The sequence below is a fragment of the Equus caballus genome, chromosome 12 (genome assembly GCF_041296265.1).
Source record: "Equus caballus isolate H_3958 breed thoroughbred chromosome 12, TB-T2T, whole genome shotgun sequence".
NCBI lineage: Eukaryota > Metazoa > Chordata > Mammalia > Perissodactyla > Equidae > Equus > Equus caballus.
In genome coordinates this window covers 43,496,633-43,516,305 of record NC_091695.1, presented here as the reverse complement: position 1 = coordinate 43,516,305, position 19,673 = coordinate 43,496,633, and the positions used below count along the sequence as shown (strand labels likewise).

At 52.8% G+C, this 19,673-nt stretch overlaps 1 protein-coding gene across 4 annotated transcripts; it reads right to left on the bottom strand.

The window, feature by feature from the left end:
* Positions 1–122: 122 nt before the first annotated feature.
* Positions 123–11,008, bottom strand: PELI3 (pellino E3 ubiquitin protein ligase family member 3). 4 transcript variants are annotated; one of them, XM_023654505.2, is made up of 8 exons: positions 10,876–11,008; positions 9,601–9,753; positions 8,980–9,051; positions 6,816–6,945; positions 6,074–6,175; positions 5,101–5,295; positions 4,593–4,781; positions 123–3,250 (listed from the first exon to the last, which is right to left on the bottom strand). In XM_023654505.2, exons 2-8 carry the CDS (start codon positions 9,750–9,752, stop codon positions 2,681–2,683), a joined length of 1,410 nt encoding a protein of 469 aa, XP_023510273.1. In that variant the 5' UTR covers position 9,753; positions 10,876–11,008; the 3' UTR covers positions 123–2,680. The 4 variants fall into 4 exon arrangements, with proteins under 4 accessions (XP_023510273.1, XP_070086309.1, XP_023510274.1 ...); XM_070230208.1 differs by lacking the exon at positions 10,876–11,008 and adding an exon at positions 10,628–10,717; XM_023654506.2 differs by lacking the exon at positions 8,980–9,051.
* Positions 11,009–19,673: the final 8,665 nt, after the last annotated feature.

Sequence of the window (19,673 nt, the reverse complement as noted above, 5' to 3'; positions counted from 1 at the left end):
CTGTCCATTGCTACCAGTGGCAGCTCAGGCCAGCAGAAGATCCCAGTACTTCTGAGACCACCCCCCCCACCCCCCCCGCCCCAACCACGCTGCATCACTCACGGAAGTCCTGTGCCAGCAGCTTGACATGGAGGCTCTCATTTAATTCTTGTAAAAACCCTGAGATAGGATATCATCATTGTGCCCACTGTACAGATGGAGAAACTGAGGCTAATAGGTTCACTGATTTCCTTAAGGCCACTCAGCATGTCCTCAGGTATCCTTGAACTGGGGTCTAGCCTTACTCAGACCTTCCACCACAGTTGCCTTCACCTGCCCCGATACACTCACACACACACACACATACACACACTATCAGAGACAGCAGTTCACTCACTGGCGTCACAACTGTCCCCAGCTTTGGCTCTTTCCCAGAGGACTGAAGAAAGGGTAGGTGAATTAATATTAAGGACATACTATGTTACAGGTGCCCTCCATACATTCACAACCATTTGGTGACATAGGGACTGTTACTCCACTTAGTTAAGGAGACTGAGGCTCCAGGAGCTGGAAAGGGGCAGAGCTGGGCCAAGACCAGGCTGTCTGACCCGCTCCACCACGACCTCCGAGTTCCCCCTCGGGTGGTGACTGTGCCCTTTGCTTGTCTCTCCTCCCAGAGTCTGGGATTCCTTACTAGAAATGGGATCAGAATGTTCCCGTCTGGTTTCCAACCAGATCAGAAGAGAGAACAGCTGAGAAGAGTTGCATCCTAGTGCTGTGTGTGTGTGGAGGAGTTGCAATGCTCCCACATCCCTCACAGCATCCCCATCTGGGCTCCCCCACTGTGGCAGTGTGAGGCTCTGGAAGCAAGGATCCGATCACATGCTCCTCTTGTCACCTGCAGGTGCCCTCTGTCCTCTCAACAGCCCCAGGTCTGGTCTCTGTGGCCCCAGCCAGCTGTGTGGTTTAGGGCAGGTCCCTCCCCTTGGAATCTGCTCCCTAAGGCTCCGGCGGCTGTCTTCCACTGGGAACGATGCCCAGGTTAGGACTGTACTCATAGTCTCTTCTTCAGATGTTTCTATCTCCGGAACCTCCATCTACCTGTCTTCCTAGCTCCCTGCCCCCAGGAACAGTCTGGGGGCAACCCCAGCAGCACCCCAAGCTTGCCTTGGCTCTCAGGGAGAGGTGACACTTAGCCACAATGAACAGGGGTCCAGTTCAGTCTTGGCCTCCATGGCAACCGCAGCCCACCAGGCCCCAGCCAGGTGTCCACCCCTCATTCCTCTTTTCTGTCCCTGTCACACCTTTGCCCATGCTGTTCTCCTTACCTGGGCTGCCCTCCCAACTCCTCCCACCCCTGTCCAAGGAAAGCAGCATGGCGTGATGGAGAAGAGGGCAGGCTCTGAGGCCAGACTGGCAGCCGTGGATTTGAATCTGGCTTGGTCACTCTCTAACTCTGTGACTTGGAGCATGTGCCTTAATCTCCCCGTGCACAGAAAGGCTGACACCTCGCCCCCTGGGTTACTGTGAGGATTAAATAAAATCTCCAAGAAGCAGAGCCTGGTGCCTGGTGAGTGCTCAATGAACGTAGTTATTATTCTCATTAGCACAGTGCAGGGCACACAGTGGGCCTTGTGTCGCACAGTCATGGTAGACCTTCTGTCACAGCCAATGCTCTGGATCCATGAGTCCTCTCTCCTCCCTCAACTCCTGACTGTGCACAAGTGAGGTTCTAAATCCTCCATCCAGCATCTTCCCTGTCAGCACGGTCCTAACCTCTCGCTCCAGCCTCCTTTCTGTCCCCCCGCAGCCCTGTTCCAGCCACTCTGAACCCCTCACTCAGCTCCCTGCTTACTTAACCTGAGCCTGTGCTTGGCCTCCCTTCTGGCCAGAGCAACCCCCCCTGCCTGTGGATCCTTCCTGCAGGGGATTCCCACGCAGCCATGGAGGCTGAGCTCCTATGCGCCTCCCTCCCTTTTCCACCCGCCAGTGACACCTGCTCCACAGCCGCTGATAATTCTCTGATCCTGGCACACAGGAAGTCGTGCTGTCATTCAGCAATTTGGAATGTCGTCCATTAGACTGTGAACTTCACTGGACAGGGAACCAGGTCTGATTGTCTCTGTGTCCCCAGAGAACCTTGGCATGGAATCCAGCCCACAATGGGAATCAGCAGATGCCAGCCCCAGCCTGCCACCCACCCATCACTCGCATGGGGGCCGGAGGCACTGCACGCATGCGGGACACGTGGGATTTGTGAGGGCAGCTGAACAGCAAGGTTTATAGAGGAACCCAGGGCAGCAGCAAGGTGAATATCCGGAACTGGGTCGGCAGGCTCAGGGCGCAGCCAGCCTAAGCTGGGGGTCAGGGGCCCACGGCCCCTTCACTCCCCCAGGGGCACAGTGTAGGCGGCATGATGTGGGATGCCCCAGGAAGGGCTGGGGCGTAGAGGTGGGCTTCCCTCCATCAGCCCGCGACGGAGCTGGTGCTGAGGGCCCCGTCATTCTGACTGGGGTAGGGGTCTCGGGGACCCCGTTAGGGGCCAGAGTTAAGAAGGGAGGGGCACAGCCCATCCAACGCGTCCATCTGGTGTGGCTATGTGCCAGCAGACAGAGTCCCACATGCAGAGCTCCCTCTGGGCTGCAGGAGGTGGGGGACCTGGGTGGGCAGGCGGACACAGCAGCAGAAGACCACAGGTAGTCTAGTCCAGCGGCCCCTGGAAAATGAGGCGGACGCAGCCATGCTCGCCAGTGAGCCAGGCCCCACAAAAGGGGCAGGCAGCATGGAAAGCGTGGGTGCCATGGGGCAGTGGTGTCTGGGCCCAGTAGCGGGCAGTCTTCTCAGAGCAGACATGGCCACAGGGCGCAAAGGCATGGCTGGGTGGCCCAGGGTCCAGGCAGAGGCCAGCCTCCTGGCCGAGCCACAGGGGCACATAGGGCCCCACGAGGCGGCAGAGAGGACATTCACGCTCCTGGGGGCCCCGTTCTCGCCGGCAGCCCCAGCCGTGGTAGCCGTGGACGTGGCCGCAACGGACGTAGACCCAGGGCTGCTGCTTGTCGGGGGCCGTACGGCCACGGGCTGGACTGGGGAAGGCCAGAGTGCTGAGGCCCACGGGACACTGGGGCCGCGCCGCGTTCGCCTCCTGCCGCTGGGCCTCCAGCTGCTTCAGCGTGGGTGCCCGCAGCAGCCCCGCCGGTGTGCGCCACAGTAGCGTGGCCCCACACAGGTCGATGAGGGAGCCGTCCTGCAGCACGTTGGACTCATTTTCCACCTGCCAGGGGCAGCAGAAGGGCCTTACTGCCCAAGAAACTCCCAAACCCCCTGCCATCGGGCAGCCATCACCCCAGCCAAGCCACCAATCCACCCTACCAACCCTCCCTGGAGAGGGTACCTTGGACCAGGAAGGCAGGCTGGGGCGGAGGAGCGGGGAGAGCTGGGGCAGAAGAGTGGGGATCAGTGAGAAGCCATGTGGGAGGGCCGGCAGGTGCTTCCAGGGAGGCACTGTCCCTCACTTTCTGAGGGATATGGGCCTTGGTCACCTGATCTGTCAAATCAGGAAGTCTGGACCAAAATGGGGGTTTTCTAAAATGTTTTCCCAGGCTCTCCCCGAATGGCAGAGGCAGGAAACTCCTCTATCCAAAACACCGGGGACCTAGCCCAAGCAGCTGTCCTAAGGGGGCTGTGGTTAGAAGCAAGGACTCTGGCAGTAAAGACTGGGTGTGAACTCTGGCTTCACTGTTTACTAACTCTGCGTCTCTGGTCAAGTAACTCAACCTCTCTGTGTCTGAATTTCCTAATCCTCAAGATGGAGTTCACATCTCCATGTATCAGGTGGTTCTTATCAATGACTCACTGTAAACACTTGGGACAGTGCCTGGACCAGAGCGGGTGCTCAGCGAGCATATGCTAGTGAAACAGTCATGTGCATGATTTAAAAAATAAGTGTTGCCCCAAGTCTCCCAGTAGAAGTGATGCTCTGGAAAGATAAACTATGCCTTCCTTTGAGGTTCTGCATCTCTCTGCCCGACGTGCTCACATCCAGGAAGAGCTCTGCATGGCCCATTTGAGGAGCTTGGCCACATGACCTTAGACAAGTTCCTTCCTCTCTCTAGGACTCTCTCAGCTCCTAACCTGAGTTCTCGGATCTGTACCACGTGGAGTGTTACTGTCACCTGTGTCAGAACTACTCCAAGGCCCTTTCCCACTGGGAGATGATAATAAAGCTAAACCCATCTGAACGTGACAGACGCGTTACAAACTGCCAACACTTTTGATTATAAACTGTTCACACACAGGCCAAGTGTCACCCTCATAAGAGGGTGTGATTTTTTAAGCTGCGGGCATCCTCAATGCCACTTGGCACTGCACGGTGTGTCTGTGTGTGCTCCACTTCACGTCACCCATGGACCTCCAGCAGTCTGTGGGCTACACTTGGGGATGCTGGTCTCGTCCTCTCTGTGGGGCAAGTGGCACCTTCCCCCAGATGGAACCTGTTGGGGCTCCCTGGTGCAGGAGGACTGGAGATGCTCTCCTGGCTGGGGCAGGGGGAAGGGCAGGTTGGGAGGGCCTGGGAAGAAAGATGGGGTGAGGCAGGGATGGAGCGGGTCACCTACCAGCTTCCCCCGCTGCTGCGCCGAGCGGCTGTCCCTCAGAGTATACACGTTCCCACAGACAGAGATCTCCCGCCAGACACCCGGGGCTGAGTCCTCAGAGAAGCCGCCTGCTGGGTGCATCACCAGGACCCCATTGGTGGTTAAGCCGTCCATCAGGCCGTCGGGGGTCCGCCATTTGGCCGCCCGCTCCTGGGACCACATGTGGGATCAGATCACATCTCCAAGTGGCCCCCAGCAGGCTGCAAGCCAGGGGTGCTGCCCCTCTACCCTCAAGGTCAGAGGTGGCCTGGATTGGACTGGAATTGGTGCTGCCTGACTTTGGGTATCTGCTGACCTCTCTGAGCCTCATTTCGCTCATTTGTTAAGTGGGCTTGCTAATCCCTGCATAGGTCATGGTTATGATGATTACCGGAGGCTGGTCCATCACCCCAGGATGCTGCCCCTCCCAGCCTACCCCTCTGCTCACTCTCAGATGAAACGCTGGTCCCTGCCTGGGGGGTTCACTCACTCCAAGGAAGATGTTGCTGGAGGCATCGAAGCCAGCGGCATAGATGCGGGCGGTATAGGGCGGCCGGCGGTCACAGAGGATGCGGCAGGCGTAGCGGGAGATGGTGCTCTGGGCAGAGGGGCCCTCAGCAGCCCCTCCTCCAGGGGACGTGTCTGTTACCACAAAGTCGATCATGTTCTCTGTGGAGCGGCCAATCTGTGAGGAATGAGAGGGCAAGCACAGGGATGCTGTGTGCACAGGTCTATCCCACGGGCTTCCCACCCCAGGGTTCCCGGCAGTTACTCTGCATGCAGGGTCATCAACAATGAGGCAGCACCATCCCAAGTCCTGGGGTCCCTAAATCCAATCGCCTGGGTCTGGGGCTTCTCCTTCTCTGTCTCCCCAACAGCTGTGGGGAGCACCACACTCAATAAAAATCAGTTGATTAGCTGATAGAACCATGAAAGGAGTGCTCAAATATTAGCAGCAAATAGTGAATTTTTAGGAAGTATTTACTGTATACCATCCTAAGCATTTTATGTGCAATATCTCAGTTAGTCTTCCCAAGAATTCCTTGGGGTGGGTATTATTAAGGGCCCACCTTACAGATGAGGAAACCAAGGCCCAGAGAAGTTAAGTGACTCTTGTCCAAAGTCACCCAGCTACTAAGTGACGGAGCTGGGATCTGAAGCCTGGCAGTATGACTGTCACACCACACTCTGAACCCCTGAACTGGATGGCCTCCCGTAGCCTGGGAGTCTGATCTTGGGTTTGAATCTTGATACAACCACCGACTTGCTGTGTGACTCTGGGAAGTCAACAGCCCTCACTGGGATGTCCTGCTTCCTCATCTGATGATGACTGCACTGAGTGCCCCCAAAGCACTTTCCCATGGCCTCTGGTCCTCCAGCCTCACCCTGGAACACCTGCAGAGCTAAGTGTGGAGGCCTGGTGGCCCAGTGGCCAGGAGGCTTGTGGAGGGGCCCAAGCATACCTGGAACATGTCTGTGTCACTGTCATGTGTGTACTCGACTATGACCGAGTGGCTCCGGGACAGTGTGTACGAGATGCTGTGCTGGCCACGATTACTCAGCGCCTGGTGGGGAGAAAGGAGAAGTCACTTCCCAGAGCACGTGGCCATGAGAATTGTGAGCCACTAAGCCAGAAGCTGGAGCCCAAGGCCCAGCGGCCACTCCCAGAGAAAGGGCAGTACCACCCTTTGCAAAGAGTGCAGCTGGCTCTTTACATAGGTTACCTCCTTTGATCGCTACAGCCACCCCAAGAAGGAGGCATGATTGTTATTCCCATTTTGCAGTTGAGCAAACAGCAATTCAGAGAGGAGAACAAACTGGCCTAAAGTCACACAGCTGGAAACAGCAGAGCCCAAATTCTAACCCAAATCCTCTGAAGCCAAAGGCTTTTCCTTTGCCATTGCTGTGTGACTGTCACATCCTCTCTGAGCCTCGGCTGCCTCTAAAATGATTCAGATCAATCCCATCCAATGGATGGGATCTCGTGGTCAAGGAAACACTTTGCAAACTGTAAAGGACCGTGCATACTGCAAGGGATCTCCCATCAGCACCACTTCGCTGGTAGCCCAAGGCAGGGAGTGAAGACACAGGGGGCTCCCCTGTGCCACTGGGGCTGGGTGCAAGCAGGGCTGAGAAGGCTGAAGACCTGGACTCGGGCAGGGAGGGCAGGACCAGCGCCCAGGTCTGCCGGGACAAGCTGCTTGCCTTGGAGACGAGCGGTGTGGAGATGTGGTGCATGACGTCTGGCTTCACTCCATTAGCATGCGGCCGGCGGCTCAGTGCCAGACGGCTTCGCCGGCGGCCCTTGTCCCCACTTGCCAGACACCCATTGTAGCTGCGGATGTGGGGGGTTAAGAAGAAACGGTTGCAGGGAGAGAGAGAGAAAGTGAGCCCCTGAGAGACTAGGGGGAACTGCTAACTTCTGGGCAGATCCTACCTTCAGAAACAAGTCCTAGAACCCGAAACTAGAACACCCTACTATGTCAAATCAGTGCCTTTGGGAGAGGGGTCGGGCTTAGAACATCTGCAAAAGGCCTTTCATTCAATTAACCAATTCTGGATGCCTGAGCCATGTCTGGCCAGGTGCTAGGCGCAGGGGTGGTAAAGATAACAAATGACAGGTCAGTTCTGTGTCCTCAGTGCCAGGGGAGGGGGACCCTCAGCTTTTCAAGGAACCCAGGTACTGCCTGAAATTACCCAGGCACAAACCAAGTGTGCCACAGGCCCAGAGGCAGGAGAAGGCAATTCTGGCCTGGGGATCAGGTTTCTGGGAGACGGAACACCTATACTAGGCCTTGAAGAACTGGAAAGGATTCACCCTTAGCAAACTGTCGTTTATTATACCACAAGTACTACTGGAAACCAGAATGAAAAAAAAAAACCAGACCCACAATGCCACCACCTCCATATAGCCATACACGTCAAATCTCTACCTTCCTTTCCAGCTCTTGTCCGGAGGGAATGATTGTGGAAGGCAAAGATGGGGTGAGTCATGGCCTTGATTGCTGCCATATACTGGAGCCTCCCGTGTTCCCGGGGCTTCGCGTTATTAATTACCTAATGGAATCTGTGCAATGTCCTGCCAGGCAAGTATCCTTCCCATTTTACAAATGAGGAAAATTGAGGCTCAGGGAGGCGAAATGACTTGTCTGAGGTCCCAGGTTCGTAAGTGGAAAAGTCTAGACTTGAACTTGGGTCTATCTGACTCCGGCCTCTGTTACAGAAGCGCTTTTAGATGGAGGGCTCACCCTGAGCAAAGGCCCTGAGGCTGGGTTTGGGGAAATCAGGGAGTGGTGACTTGGGTGGTAAAGTGCAACAGGGGAAAAGCCCTGAACAGCAGGCTGAGGGATCTGCACTTTATTCTGTAGGCACTGGGGAGCCACAGAAGGTTCTGCAGCAGGGAATGACAGGATGAAGAGCTGCCAAATACAGCCAAGGACCGCCTGGATCAGAATCTTCTAGTGAGCTTGTTAAAATGCAGATTCCCTGGCCCCACTCATGGAGATTCTGATTCTGTGGGTTTGGGATGGGCCCGTCAATGGGTATTTTCAATGCACTCTCCAGGCAGCTCTGGGGTACAGCCCGTGTGGGGCTTCACTGCTCTGCAGAGAACAAACAGCTGTCAAGAGGGCCTGTAACTTGGGGTCTACACTCTCCCCCATCAGTGGCCTTGCTCTTAGCTGCAAAGCCAGCTCTTCCTTTGGGACACCAAGCAGCTGCTTTTGAGGTCACTTTTGCCCTTGTAAGCTCTTCCCACGTATGGGGGTTGGGAGAGTTCAGGAGTCAGGCTTGGGCCTCAGATGGGCCTGACTTAAATCCTGGCTCTTCCTCTTATCACATGACCTCTGTAAAACGGTGCTAATTTATCAGGACCTACCTCGCAGGTTTGTTGTGAGAACTAAATGAGATAAAGCATTTAAAAATGCTTGGCACAGAGCTTGGCGTATATACAGTAAGCCCTTGATAAAAGTTAGCTATTATCATTAAAAAAATGAAAGCACATGGCATGTACATGTCAACAAACAGTAGCCATTATTATTTCTAAATCATCAGCCTTATGATAACATTATGTATCCAATATTTTCTTCAGGGCAGACGGCAGAGAGAGAGGCCAAAAGGAGGTCCGGATGGGGGAGGAGGAAGAGGGATCCGTGCCTGGGGGAAGAGATAAGTGGGTGATGCAGGCAAAGGTCTGGTCAGGCACAGACCAGGAAGGGATGAGGTCTACCCAGTCACCAACTCATGTCGCTTCCTCTGTCCTGGCCTCAGTTTTCTCATCTGTAGCGTGAGGGTCAGCTGCGGCTTAGTGAAAGTGGACTAGACCTAGATTAAGAAAGACCTGGGTCCAAATCCCAGCCCTGCCACTTACCAGCTGTGTGCCCTTGGGCCAGTCACTTCCCCTCTCTGAGCCTTGGTTTCCTCACCTCCTTCCTCACAGCATCTTTGTGAAGATTGAAATGAAATAATGTCCATGAAAGGGCTTGGCACAGGCCTGCCTCCCAGAACACATGACACGTGCCAGGCACTGTTCTACGTGCTTTACAGAAATCACCTCATTCATTCCTTTCGACAACCCTCTGAGGTATTATCATCATCCCTATTTGTAAAATGGGAAAACAGAGGCACAGGGAAGTAAAGCAACTTGCAGAGGTAGGATTTGAACCAAGCAGTTTTGCTGGAGAACCAGAGTTCTTCACCCCAGACTACACACACTCGGTGCTCTATGAAAGGCAGCTGATATTACTTTTTTCTGATCTAAGTTTTTTCTGAAACTTATGTGGGCAGTTAGAGTTGTCTCAATAATTTATGACAAGTGGGAAGACAAAACTCTTACGAATTGAGGTGGGTTTGGTCAACTTTGTCTCTCTCTCTCGGGGAACTTGAGGAGGGACCAACAGCAGAAGGCCACACTGGGGAGAGCTGGGGCCCTTGATCTGGCTGCCCTGGGGGATGCCTGGTGCCCCACCCCACCCAGACCAGGGATGCTCACCCCAGGACGATGAGTTCACCATACTTGATGGGCTCCTCGCCTGGCTGCGCATCTTCACCAGGAGGAGAGAGGTCGCAAGAGCCCTGGTTTCCAGGGTGCCGGAGGTCTGAGGTTCTGGGGGACCCCACTTCAGGGTTTCCTTCCAGCACCATCCTGGGCATAGTGGGAGAAAAAACAGCTTTGCAGCCTTCTACCCCAACCTCTCTCAATGCCAGCTTTTGCCTGCTGCAGGATCACCTAAGCTAAGATCAGTGACCTTTCACCCCCTCTGTTGCTATGGTGACCACTTCACCTCTGCCTCCCCTAAAAACTGCTCCGGGGTTGCTGGCATATCAGGGAAGGGATATGGATGAGATGGAACCAAGAGGGAGGGGCAGCACAATCAGGGGGTCAAGATATTTGGTAGGGTCACAGGGATGGACCAACTTGGGGGTAGCCAGGACCCCAGTCTGGGACACGCTTGAAAGAGGGGGCAGCTCAAGAGTTGGGGCCCTTACTCCTCATCTTAGACTCAGTTCTTGGGTTTAGCTCTCAGCCCGGAAACCTGAGTAGTCTTCTGCCAGGTTCTTGGAATTTATCTGTCCATCAATCTTTCTGCCCCTTGGCAGGTCTAGGCCTGTCTGTCTGTTTTCTCAATGACTCTCTGTCCTCCTCGCCGCTGTCCTTTTCACCGTCTCTCTTCCACCCTCCTCCCCATCTCTGCCTGTCTGGCCACCTCCACCTCCCCATCCACCTGCCTCAGTCTCCCCATCTTGGCCTTGCCCTGCAGACAGGCCTCTAGACCCCTCCCCGATGCGCGCCCCCTCCCTCCCTCAGGTGTCTGTCTGCAGTCCCCCGGCCGCCCGGTCTCCGGAGGCCTGCGGGGGCGGCTCTCCCCCCTCCTCCGGCTCCGGCTGCAGCAGAGCCCGTCTCCGCAGGAAGCCTGTTTGGAAAACATCCCCGCGCAGGAGGGACTGCGCCGGGGCAGGCCCGCGCCCCGCGCCCGGGGCAGGCACAATGACGGCCCAGCGCATACGCAGATACCCACCCGGCGGCCCTCCACACAAACACGCGCGCGCACGCACACAGTCCCGCACAGCCCGAACCCCGCGGGTACTGCCCGGACGGGCGCACAGCCCACCCGGGCCCGCGACCGCAGGCGCCAGGGCGCAAACAGCCACAGGCGCCGGCCCTCGGACCCACTCCCCCTGCCTCCCCCAGGCACGCTAACACGCCCCCAGCGCCCGCCGGGGCCGCCTGGCGCAGCCCCCGCCCCCTCCGCCCCGGCCGCCTCACCTGGCCTCGCCCCGGGCCCCGCTCGGCGCCGCTCCTTCCGCGCCTCGCCCCTGCTCGGCCCCGGGGCCGCTGCGGCGGGATGGGCCCGGCCCGCGGCGGCTCCGCGCTGCCTCGTCACGGGGACACCCGCGGCCCGGGGAGGGGGACGAGCGCGAAGCGCCACGCCCCGCCCCCTGTCTCGATGCCCCGCCCAATATGCCCCGCCCCCAGGAGAGCTCCCGCCCCATCCTAGACTCCGCCCCTTGCGGCGAAGCTTAGCCTTAGTCGGCGGAGTCCCGCCCCTTCCCAAGAGACCACGCCCCCTCAGGGCCCCGCCCCTGGCCCTGGGAAGCCCCGCCCACCACTCTGTCTCAGGGACTCCCTCCACCGTTTTCCTTGGCTCAGGGACTCCCCGTAGTCTACAAGACCCCTCCCCCATTGGGGGCTCCCCAAACCCCGCCCTCATTTCTGGGGACTCCGGGGATCTCCCGGAGATCCGGGTGCCGGCTCACCCACCGAATGCGAGGGCCTTCGCAGTGAGCGGGAGGCCCCTTTCCCCACATTAGCCCTGGGACTCTCCACCTCCCGTCTGAGACCCCGCCTCCCAGCTGGGGAAGCCTCAGGATTAGAAAAGGAGCGGGGGCGGGAAGGAGAGAGAAAAAATACCAGATGAGGCGGAAGAAGGGGTGTGCGTCAGCAGGGAAGTCGAGGAAAGCCGCTGCGTTTGACTCGAATCGCAGACCTGTCTTCCAGCCCAGCTCAGCCACTTTCTCGCTGGGTGACCTCCGGCTGGCTCTGGGTCCCCGGGTGTCCAGAAACACTCCCCTCCTGCCCTCAGCATGTACACACTACCCGATATCCCGCAAAGGGGATGGAGACCTTTGGGGGTGCACAGCCCCTTACGGGCCTGGGCTTGCAAGAGATCTCGTCTCTCAGTCTGTTCTAGGTGCTGTACGCTGTGCTTTGAGCAAAAGAAGCCCTTTAATTCCTGGAGGTGGGAATTGTTTTTATGACTAGAGATGGCAGGATGGGGCTCCCAGGTGCAGAGCAGGAGAGACCAGAGGTGCATCAGATAAGATCCCTACAGCACATTATCTCTGGGACTATAACCAAGGCCTGGGGGAAGGCCAGAGGCTAGACCCTTAACCTGCGTCTTTGGTGTGCGTGTTTTATTGAGGAAATCAAGGAAGGCTACACAGAGGAGGTGGCCTTTGGCCCCAGTCATGAAAAATAAGAGAAAGTTTGCCCTCACCTTCCTGAGAGAGAGCATCCCACCCACCCAACTTGTTGTTTGTGAAGCTCCCAGTCTCCGAGACTCCCCCTGGGCCCCACCACATCCGCACACCCGACTAACTCCCCCACCTAAAAATAGTCCAGGATACCAACTGCTTTGCCAGCTGTTCTGGGGCCCCAGCAACCAGATGAAACAAGAAAGCAGCCGGCAGCATGTCCTTTAGGGACAAAGGCACTCATTAATCAAAGAGAAACTCCCAGAGAGGCCACCGCCAAGCAGGCTGGACTGCTGGGCTGTTGGCAGCAGGTCCTACAAATCCTGCACCACAGAATAGCTCCCATCGCTGAACGCCTACAGTATGCCCACTTTCATGCCAGGTATGCACAGTCACCATAGAACGTGGGAACACTGAGACAGTCTCCTCCCCTTTGCACTCCCAGCTTCCAGCACATTGCCTGCCAGAGCAGGCCCTCGGTGAACAGGTGCTGAATTACTATTAGAGTCCTCAGTTTACAAATGTGGAAACTGAGGCTGGGGGGCGGGGATACTTGCCCTAGGTCATACAGCCAGACAGGTATGGAGCTGAAGTTTGAGCAGAGCTCTAATGCTACCACCTGACGCCAGACTGCAGGGAGGAAGGGCTGAGAGAAATTGCCTGGATTCACTGCAGGAGGCAGAGACTCCTCCTGGGGTAGAGCGCTGGGATCAGAGCCACGTGGTGGGCATGCCCAGACCACAACGGGCCTCTGGGAGCCTGGGGTTGGCCTGATCCCAGCATTGGTCAGGTGGTGGAAAGGAAGGGCGAGCTGGGACACCACCAACAGACGCAGATGCCCAAGTTCCATTCATGGCTTCTGGATGTAAGTCCCATGCTCTATTCTCAGAACTCCAGCTTCTTAATCTCTCTAGGCCTCAGTTTCCTAATTTGAAATGTGGGAATAATAATTGCACCTACCTGTGGTGGGATAAAAATTGGCAGTATTGTTCTGAAATCCCTTTGTTCAACCCCTTCCTTCTCTCTAGATCTTGACCCTACTGCTTCAAAAAAAGGGAAAAAGGAAGGAAGAAGATACCACTTTTGTTTCTTTAATTCTTGGTTTCAAGTGCTCAAAGATGAGGGGCTGGCATAAACAGTTTGGAAGAATATTTGTGTATCTAGTTGAGAAGGAATGTTGAAAAAAACAAAACAAACAAAAAGCAATAACAATAAGCTTTTTCTGTGCTGGGAGATTTGGAGAGGAGAGAAGGAAGAGCTAAGATGCTGGGCTCTGCCCTTGAGGCCTTATTGTAGGTGGGGGGTGGGGTTGGGAAAAGAAAGAACCCTCGGATAGACTTGGGGATCCAGAGCAGAGGGGGCCTGGGCCTCATTGCTGAGGCCGAGCTTTGGAGGGGAGCCCTGGGAGCACAGTCAGGGGAGCAGTGGGTGGGGTTTGTGCCTGTGCCTGCAGGATGCGTAAGTGACACAGGAAAACCTTGAAATTTCTGTCCCCAAGAAGGGCAAAGCTCAGAGAGGTTGTTGGGAAGGGGTGTCATACCTGACAGGAGGTAGGGTCAGCCTACCTGGATTGACAACCAGAGGCCAGACGATGCAAGTACCTCAGTAGATGCTAGTCAGATTCCAGAATCACTGGTCCACAGGCCTCTGGATCTTCCCAGTGCCATGATGCTAGGGAAGTCTTCTTGGATCTGAGAAGCCATTCCAAGTAGAAGAGAGGTGAGGAGGCTGAAAGACTCAGAGTTTAAATCTGGAATGACTGAGGAAAGCTGAAACCTACTAGATGACACTGTCCCCCAACTGGTGCAATGGGGACTGGAGAGAGACGATGTTTAGTTCTGGAACAGGGGTGAGCAAACTGCAGTCCACAGGCCAAATCCAGGCTGATGCCTGTTTTTGTAAACTATCTTTTCTTGGGGAACAGCCACACCCACTTGCATATGTATTGTTTATGGCTTCTCTCATGCTGCAACAGCAGAGTTAAATCATGAGAGAGACTGTATGGCCAGTACAGTGTAAATATTTACTGCCTGACTCCTTACCAAAAAAGTTTGCTGACTTCCATTCTGGAAGGTGATAGAAGTTATAATTTATGCTCCCTTTTATAATGAAAGGACTGATGGCTTAAATATATACACTTGACACCCCACGTGGGGTCATTGTAAGGATTAAACCAAATGGTGCTTGTAGATAGCTCATCTCAGTGCCTGGCTGTATTAGTTAGCTATTGCTGCATAGCAAATTATCCCAAAACTTAGTGACTTAGAATAATAAACATTTATTGTCTCACGCAATTTCTGGCAGACAGAAATTTGGGAGCGGCTTAGCTGGGTAGTTCTAGCTTGGGGTCACTCATGAGGTTGCAGTCCAGTGCCAGCTGGAGCTGTAGTCATCTGAGAGCTTACCTGGGGCTGAAGCATCCGATTTCTATAAGATTCACTCAGTTACCTGGCAAGTGAATGCTGGTTGTTGGCAAGAGGTCAACCATTCCTTTCCATTTGACTTCTTAAGGATGCTTGAGTGTCCCCACATCGTGACAGCTGCCTTTCTTCACAGTGAGTGACCCAAGAGAGCAAGGCAGAAGCCACAATGTCTTCTATTTTTTACCTAGCCTCTAAAGCCACACGCCGTCATTTCTGTAATATCCTGTTGGCTACACAGATCAGCCCTATTCAGTGTGGGAGAGGACCACACAAGGGTGTGAGTATCAGGAGGCAGCGATCGTTGAGGGGCATCTTGGAGGCTGGCATCACAGACTGCCGTCTGACTCTCCTTCCATATTAAAAATGCACTCCCTCCCCAACCGCCCACGCCATCTCACCCCATGACCGCATCAGCTGGAAGACCAAAATCTCTTCCACTTAATCCGGGTCCGGGTATGCATAAGGCTACCCAGGCATGGTTCCTTGGATACAGACCCTCAAGTACAGTTCTCCACCTGAAGACCTGTGAACTAAAGAGAGAAGTTATCTTCTTCTTACACATCCAACAGACGATGGTGGGACAGGCATAGAATCGTTGCCATAGATGCCCTCCTGGCCAAAAAAGGGCAATACGGGAGGCACACAGGAGTCACTGGTACATGGTAATTTTGAAACCTAGCAGGACACAAACTGGCATTTCTTTGATTAAAACTCAAAAACCTGGGAAGAATTATCCATGACTCTTGGCTCCACCCTCTGGGCTCTTAGCTCCATCCCCTGAGTCATCCTTCCTTTTCTATGAAAGGTAGCCTGATAACTGAGTAGTTTTCTCAGCCTGGTTCCTATCTATAGAAGTTTGGAGGGGGCTGGCCCATGGCCGAGTGGTTAAGTTTATGCGCTCTGCTTCGGCAGCCCAGGGTTTCACACGTTCGGATCCTGGGCACAGACATGGCACCACTCATCAGGCCATGCTGAGGCAGCATCCCACATGCCACAACTAGAAGGACCCACAACTAGAAATATACAGCTATGTACTGGAGGGCTTTGGGGAGAAGAAGAAAAAAATTAAAATTAATTTAAAAAAAGAAGTTTGAGGGATCCAAGTGCCTGTTTTTCATTTATAATATTTCTGTCCTTTACACTCCAAGTTGGCCGTATTTCTGCCAATACAATTCTAAAAACTTTGTAGATTTCTATGAATCTTATTGGGGTTCACTCCATTAAATTTGGCCCACAAATCTTTTTGAGATAAGCCCCTCTTGACCTTGGGCTTATGCTGATAGACAATGCCTGTAAGCTTCCTGAAAGACTTATTGGTTGGCTGAAAGGTTCTATTGCCTTAGACCTTTCTGGGGCCTTAACAAGGGATTTCACAGCCATACCTGGGGCTTCCACCTTGTGCCGTATTTTCCTGACAGTGCTCTGTATTTGCTCTTTTCCCAGAAGCCCTTTCTTATTTTTAGTGTGGTTGCTGTCCGGAGAGGCTGGGAACTCTCAAAATCTTCAAGTCCTAACTCCGTTTTGTCTAAAGTGCTTCTATCAGTTTATATCTCTCCTCTCACATTTTACTCTAAGCAGCAAGAAGAAATGAGGTGGTACCTTCAACATTTTGCCTGGAAACCTCCTTAGCTGGATCACACAGTTCATCAGGTACGCTTTCTACTTTCCACATTACCACAGGTGACAGTGTTGCTAAATGTCCTGCCCCTGTGTAACAAGGGTCTCCTTGCCTTGAGTATCCGATAACATTTTCCTCACTTCCTTCAGCCTTTACTGTCAGCTTATCAAAGGCTGTTAGGCTTCTACTGAAAGTATCCTTGGGGCTGTGGTGCACAGAGTCTTAAAGTGGCCCCCTACGATCCCCACTTCCTGGTATTCACACCTTTGTGTAATCCTCTCCCCTTGAGTGTAGCCAGGACGTGTGACTTGCTCCTAACCAATAGAATATTAAAGGTGGCAGGATGTACATGACTACATGTACATGATTATGTTACATAAGTTCGTAGCACCTGTCTTCCTGGAGTCTTTCTTACTCCTTCGCTGGCTTTGAAAAAGCGAGCTGCCATTTTGTGGGCTGCCCCACAGGGCCCCCTCCATTGGGAGGCCCACATGTCATGGAACTTCAGGCAATCTCTCGGAGCTGAAGATGGCCTCTGGCTAGCAGCCAGCAGAAAACTAAAGTTCTCAGTCCTAGAGCTGCAAGGAACTGAACTCTGCCACTGAAAGAGGACCCTTCCCCAGTCGAGTCTTAGATGAGACCACAACCAAAGCCAACACCTTGATCAAAGCCATGTGAGACCCTAAGCAGAGGACCCAGCTAAGCCATGCCCAGACTCCTGACTCCACAGAAACTGTGAGGAAATAAATGTGTGTTGTGCTAAGCTGCTAAGTTTGTGCTAATATTTTTATACAGCAATAGATAATTAACACAAGATTTTCTGATTTTCACTAACACTATCTCAGAATCTTTCTAGCCTCTGCTTACTACCCAGTTCCAAAGCCACTTCCATATTTTTAGGTATTTGTTATTGACCCCACTCCTGGCATCAAATCCGCATTAGTTATCTATTGCTGAGTGACAAATTACCCCAAACTAAACAGCTTAAAACAATAAACATTTACAGTTTTACAGAGTTCTGAGGATCAGGAATTTGAGAGCAGTTTAACTGGGTGGTTCTGGCTCAGAGTCTCTCACAGGGTCGCAGTTAAGAGATCAGCTGGGACTTAACTCACAAAAAAGCCTGAGTGGGGCTGGTGGATCCACTTCCAAGCATTCTTGTTCAGATGCCTGTAAAGTTACTGCTGGCTGTTGGCAGGAGGCCTCAGTTCTTCTCCACGTGGACCTCTCCAGAGGACTTCTTGAGTGTTCTCACAACATGGCAGCTGGCTTCCCCAAAACAAGTGACCAAAGAGTGTAAGACAGAAACCGTAATACCACATAGTATTGCTTCTGCTCTACTCTGTTGATCGAAGCAATCGTGTGCTGCCCAGATTCAAGGGGAGGAAGTTAGATCCTACTCCTTGATGAGAGGAATATCTAAGAATTTTCAGCCACATCTTACAACCGCCATACCCAACCAAACCATCTGCTGAAGTTTAGGACCCTTCTCCTCTTCCCTCACATCTGACTGGACCATAGATGGGCTCCTGATTTAAAGACAGGCCAGCTATAGGCTATAAGGCATCCAATGCCCTTACCAGTTGGGAAAAGACAAGTCACAAATAAATTGTGTATATTGATATAATGAACCAGTGAGGATGGATGAACTATAGCCATATACAAGAATATGAATTAACCTTAAAACATAACATTGGGGTTTCACTTCTGGAAGGACAGAGTGAGGAGCCCTGCAGATGCCACCCCCCACCCCCACCATCAGTGAAACTGGTGCAAATTGAGAAAACAACAACAACCATTTAAAGTCTCTGGAAATGGTCTTAAGAGCATAAAGCAAATGAAGAAACATTTACTCAAGAAAATCTACTATATTTTCAATTATACCTCAATAAAGCTGAAATTTTAAAAATTTTTAAAAAGAAAATCTACTAAAACTCAGTAGGAAAAGAAGAGTCTGTGGTATTTAAACCAAGGCCTGCTCCCTCCCTACTGCTCCCACTTCAGTAAGACCAAAACTCCACTCCACACTGGAGAAGCCAAGAACACAGGGCTCCCTGCCCCCTCAGGTCCCAGTTGGAGGGCTATCTTCCCAGGAGCAGCAGGATGTCACTGACCCAGCTACCTTTGGTTGAAGCTAACTTCTGAGTGAGTGTGGCGGCAAGGTGGAGCTTCTTTTTTCCACTCAGCCCCCTCTCGTGGGGTGGAAGCTCAACCTTGGACATGCCAGTACCAGAGCCAAGGGGCGGAAGCAGGTAGCAAAAGTGAGAGCTCCAAATCCCTCCCCAAAGGAACTGACTTCATTTGCAACAGGGCGCGGAGAAATTTCAAGTTCAAGCCTAAAGGCACTCTCAAAAACAATGGCAGTTGCAGTGATAACCAGTTGGGGAGAGATAGATAGACTCTGGAAATATAAGGTAAACTGTAGGTTGCTAATTTGCTGGAGAGAAATGGGGAAAGAAACCAGTAGGAGGAAGACACCGCCCCTCCACCCCCCGCTGCCCCATACCAGAGTCAGAACAAATCTGAAACACTAGTCTTGGCAACTATTCCTTCAAAGAGTCCGAATTTGATGGGATCAATTTGCGGAGCAATTTACGTCCCAAGACATTCTTGAAGACAATAGAGAACTCAGCTGTCCGTGAATGGAGCTTAACATCTGCGTGTGGCCAGGGAAAGAGTCAGTCAAGGAAAACCCTCCCCAAACTGCTGTTATCCTGGGGTGACTGTGGGCATACTCAAGGCGGCACCCGCTGCAGACCCACAGCAGAGGCTTTATACTCAAGCTGCGTGAAGGGGGAGATGGACTTTACTGAAATAATCCAGCCAATGACTAAACAAGCGGGTAACAATAACAGGCCCTGGAGGAGGTGTACCAGTACTAATTTGCTACAATATATTATTTAAAATCTTATATTTCCAACAAAAAAATTATGTCATGCAAAGAAACAGAAAAGGATAAGCCATAGACTGGGGAAAAAGTAGGCAGTTGTTGTGAGGATATGGGGAAATTGGCACCCTCACACACTGCTGGTGGGATTGTAAAATGGTGCAGCCACTTAGGAAAACAGCCCAGCAGTTCCTGAAACAGTTAAACATAGAGTTACCATTTGACCCAGCAATTCCCCTCCTAGGTGTATACCAAGAGAAAGGAAGACGTGTATGGACAAAAAGTTGTGTGCAAATGTTTGTGACAGCATTATTCATAATAGCCAAAAGGTGGAAACAATCCAAGTGTTCATCAATTGTTGAATGGATAAACAAAATGTAGTATACCTATACAATGGAATATTATTCAGCCATAAAAAGGAACAAAGTACTGCTATGTGCTACAACTTTGAAAACATTATGGATGGACCTTGAAAACGTGCTAAGTGAAAGAAACCAGTCACAAAAAGCCACATATTATATGATTCCGTTTATAGGACATGTAAAAATAGGAAAATCTATAGAGATAGGAAGTGGATTAGCAGTTGCTTAGGGCAGAGAATGATGGTGGAATGAGTGGTGATAGCTAAAGGGTACGAGTTTCTGTTTGAGGAGGTGAAAATG

Bases quoted from the DNA above. Each gene is read 5' to 3' on its own strand.
- PELI3 (XM_023654505.2), bottom strand. From the start codon at position 9,752: ATGGTGCTGGAAGGAAACCCTGAAGTGGGGTCCCCCAGAACCTCAGAC. The intron at 6,946-8,979 runs GTAAGTGGCAGG...CCACATCCGCAG, and splicing joins GGCCCAAGGGCACACAGCTG to CTACAATGGGTGTCTGGCAA. The intron at 3,251-4,592 runs GTAGGTGACCCG...TGCCCCTGGCAG, and splicing joins CGCAGCAGCGGGGGAAGCTG to GTGGAAAATGAGTCCAACGT.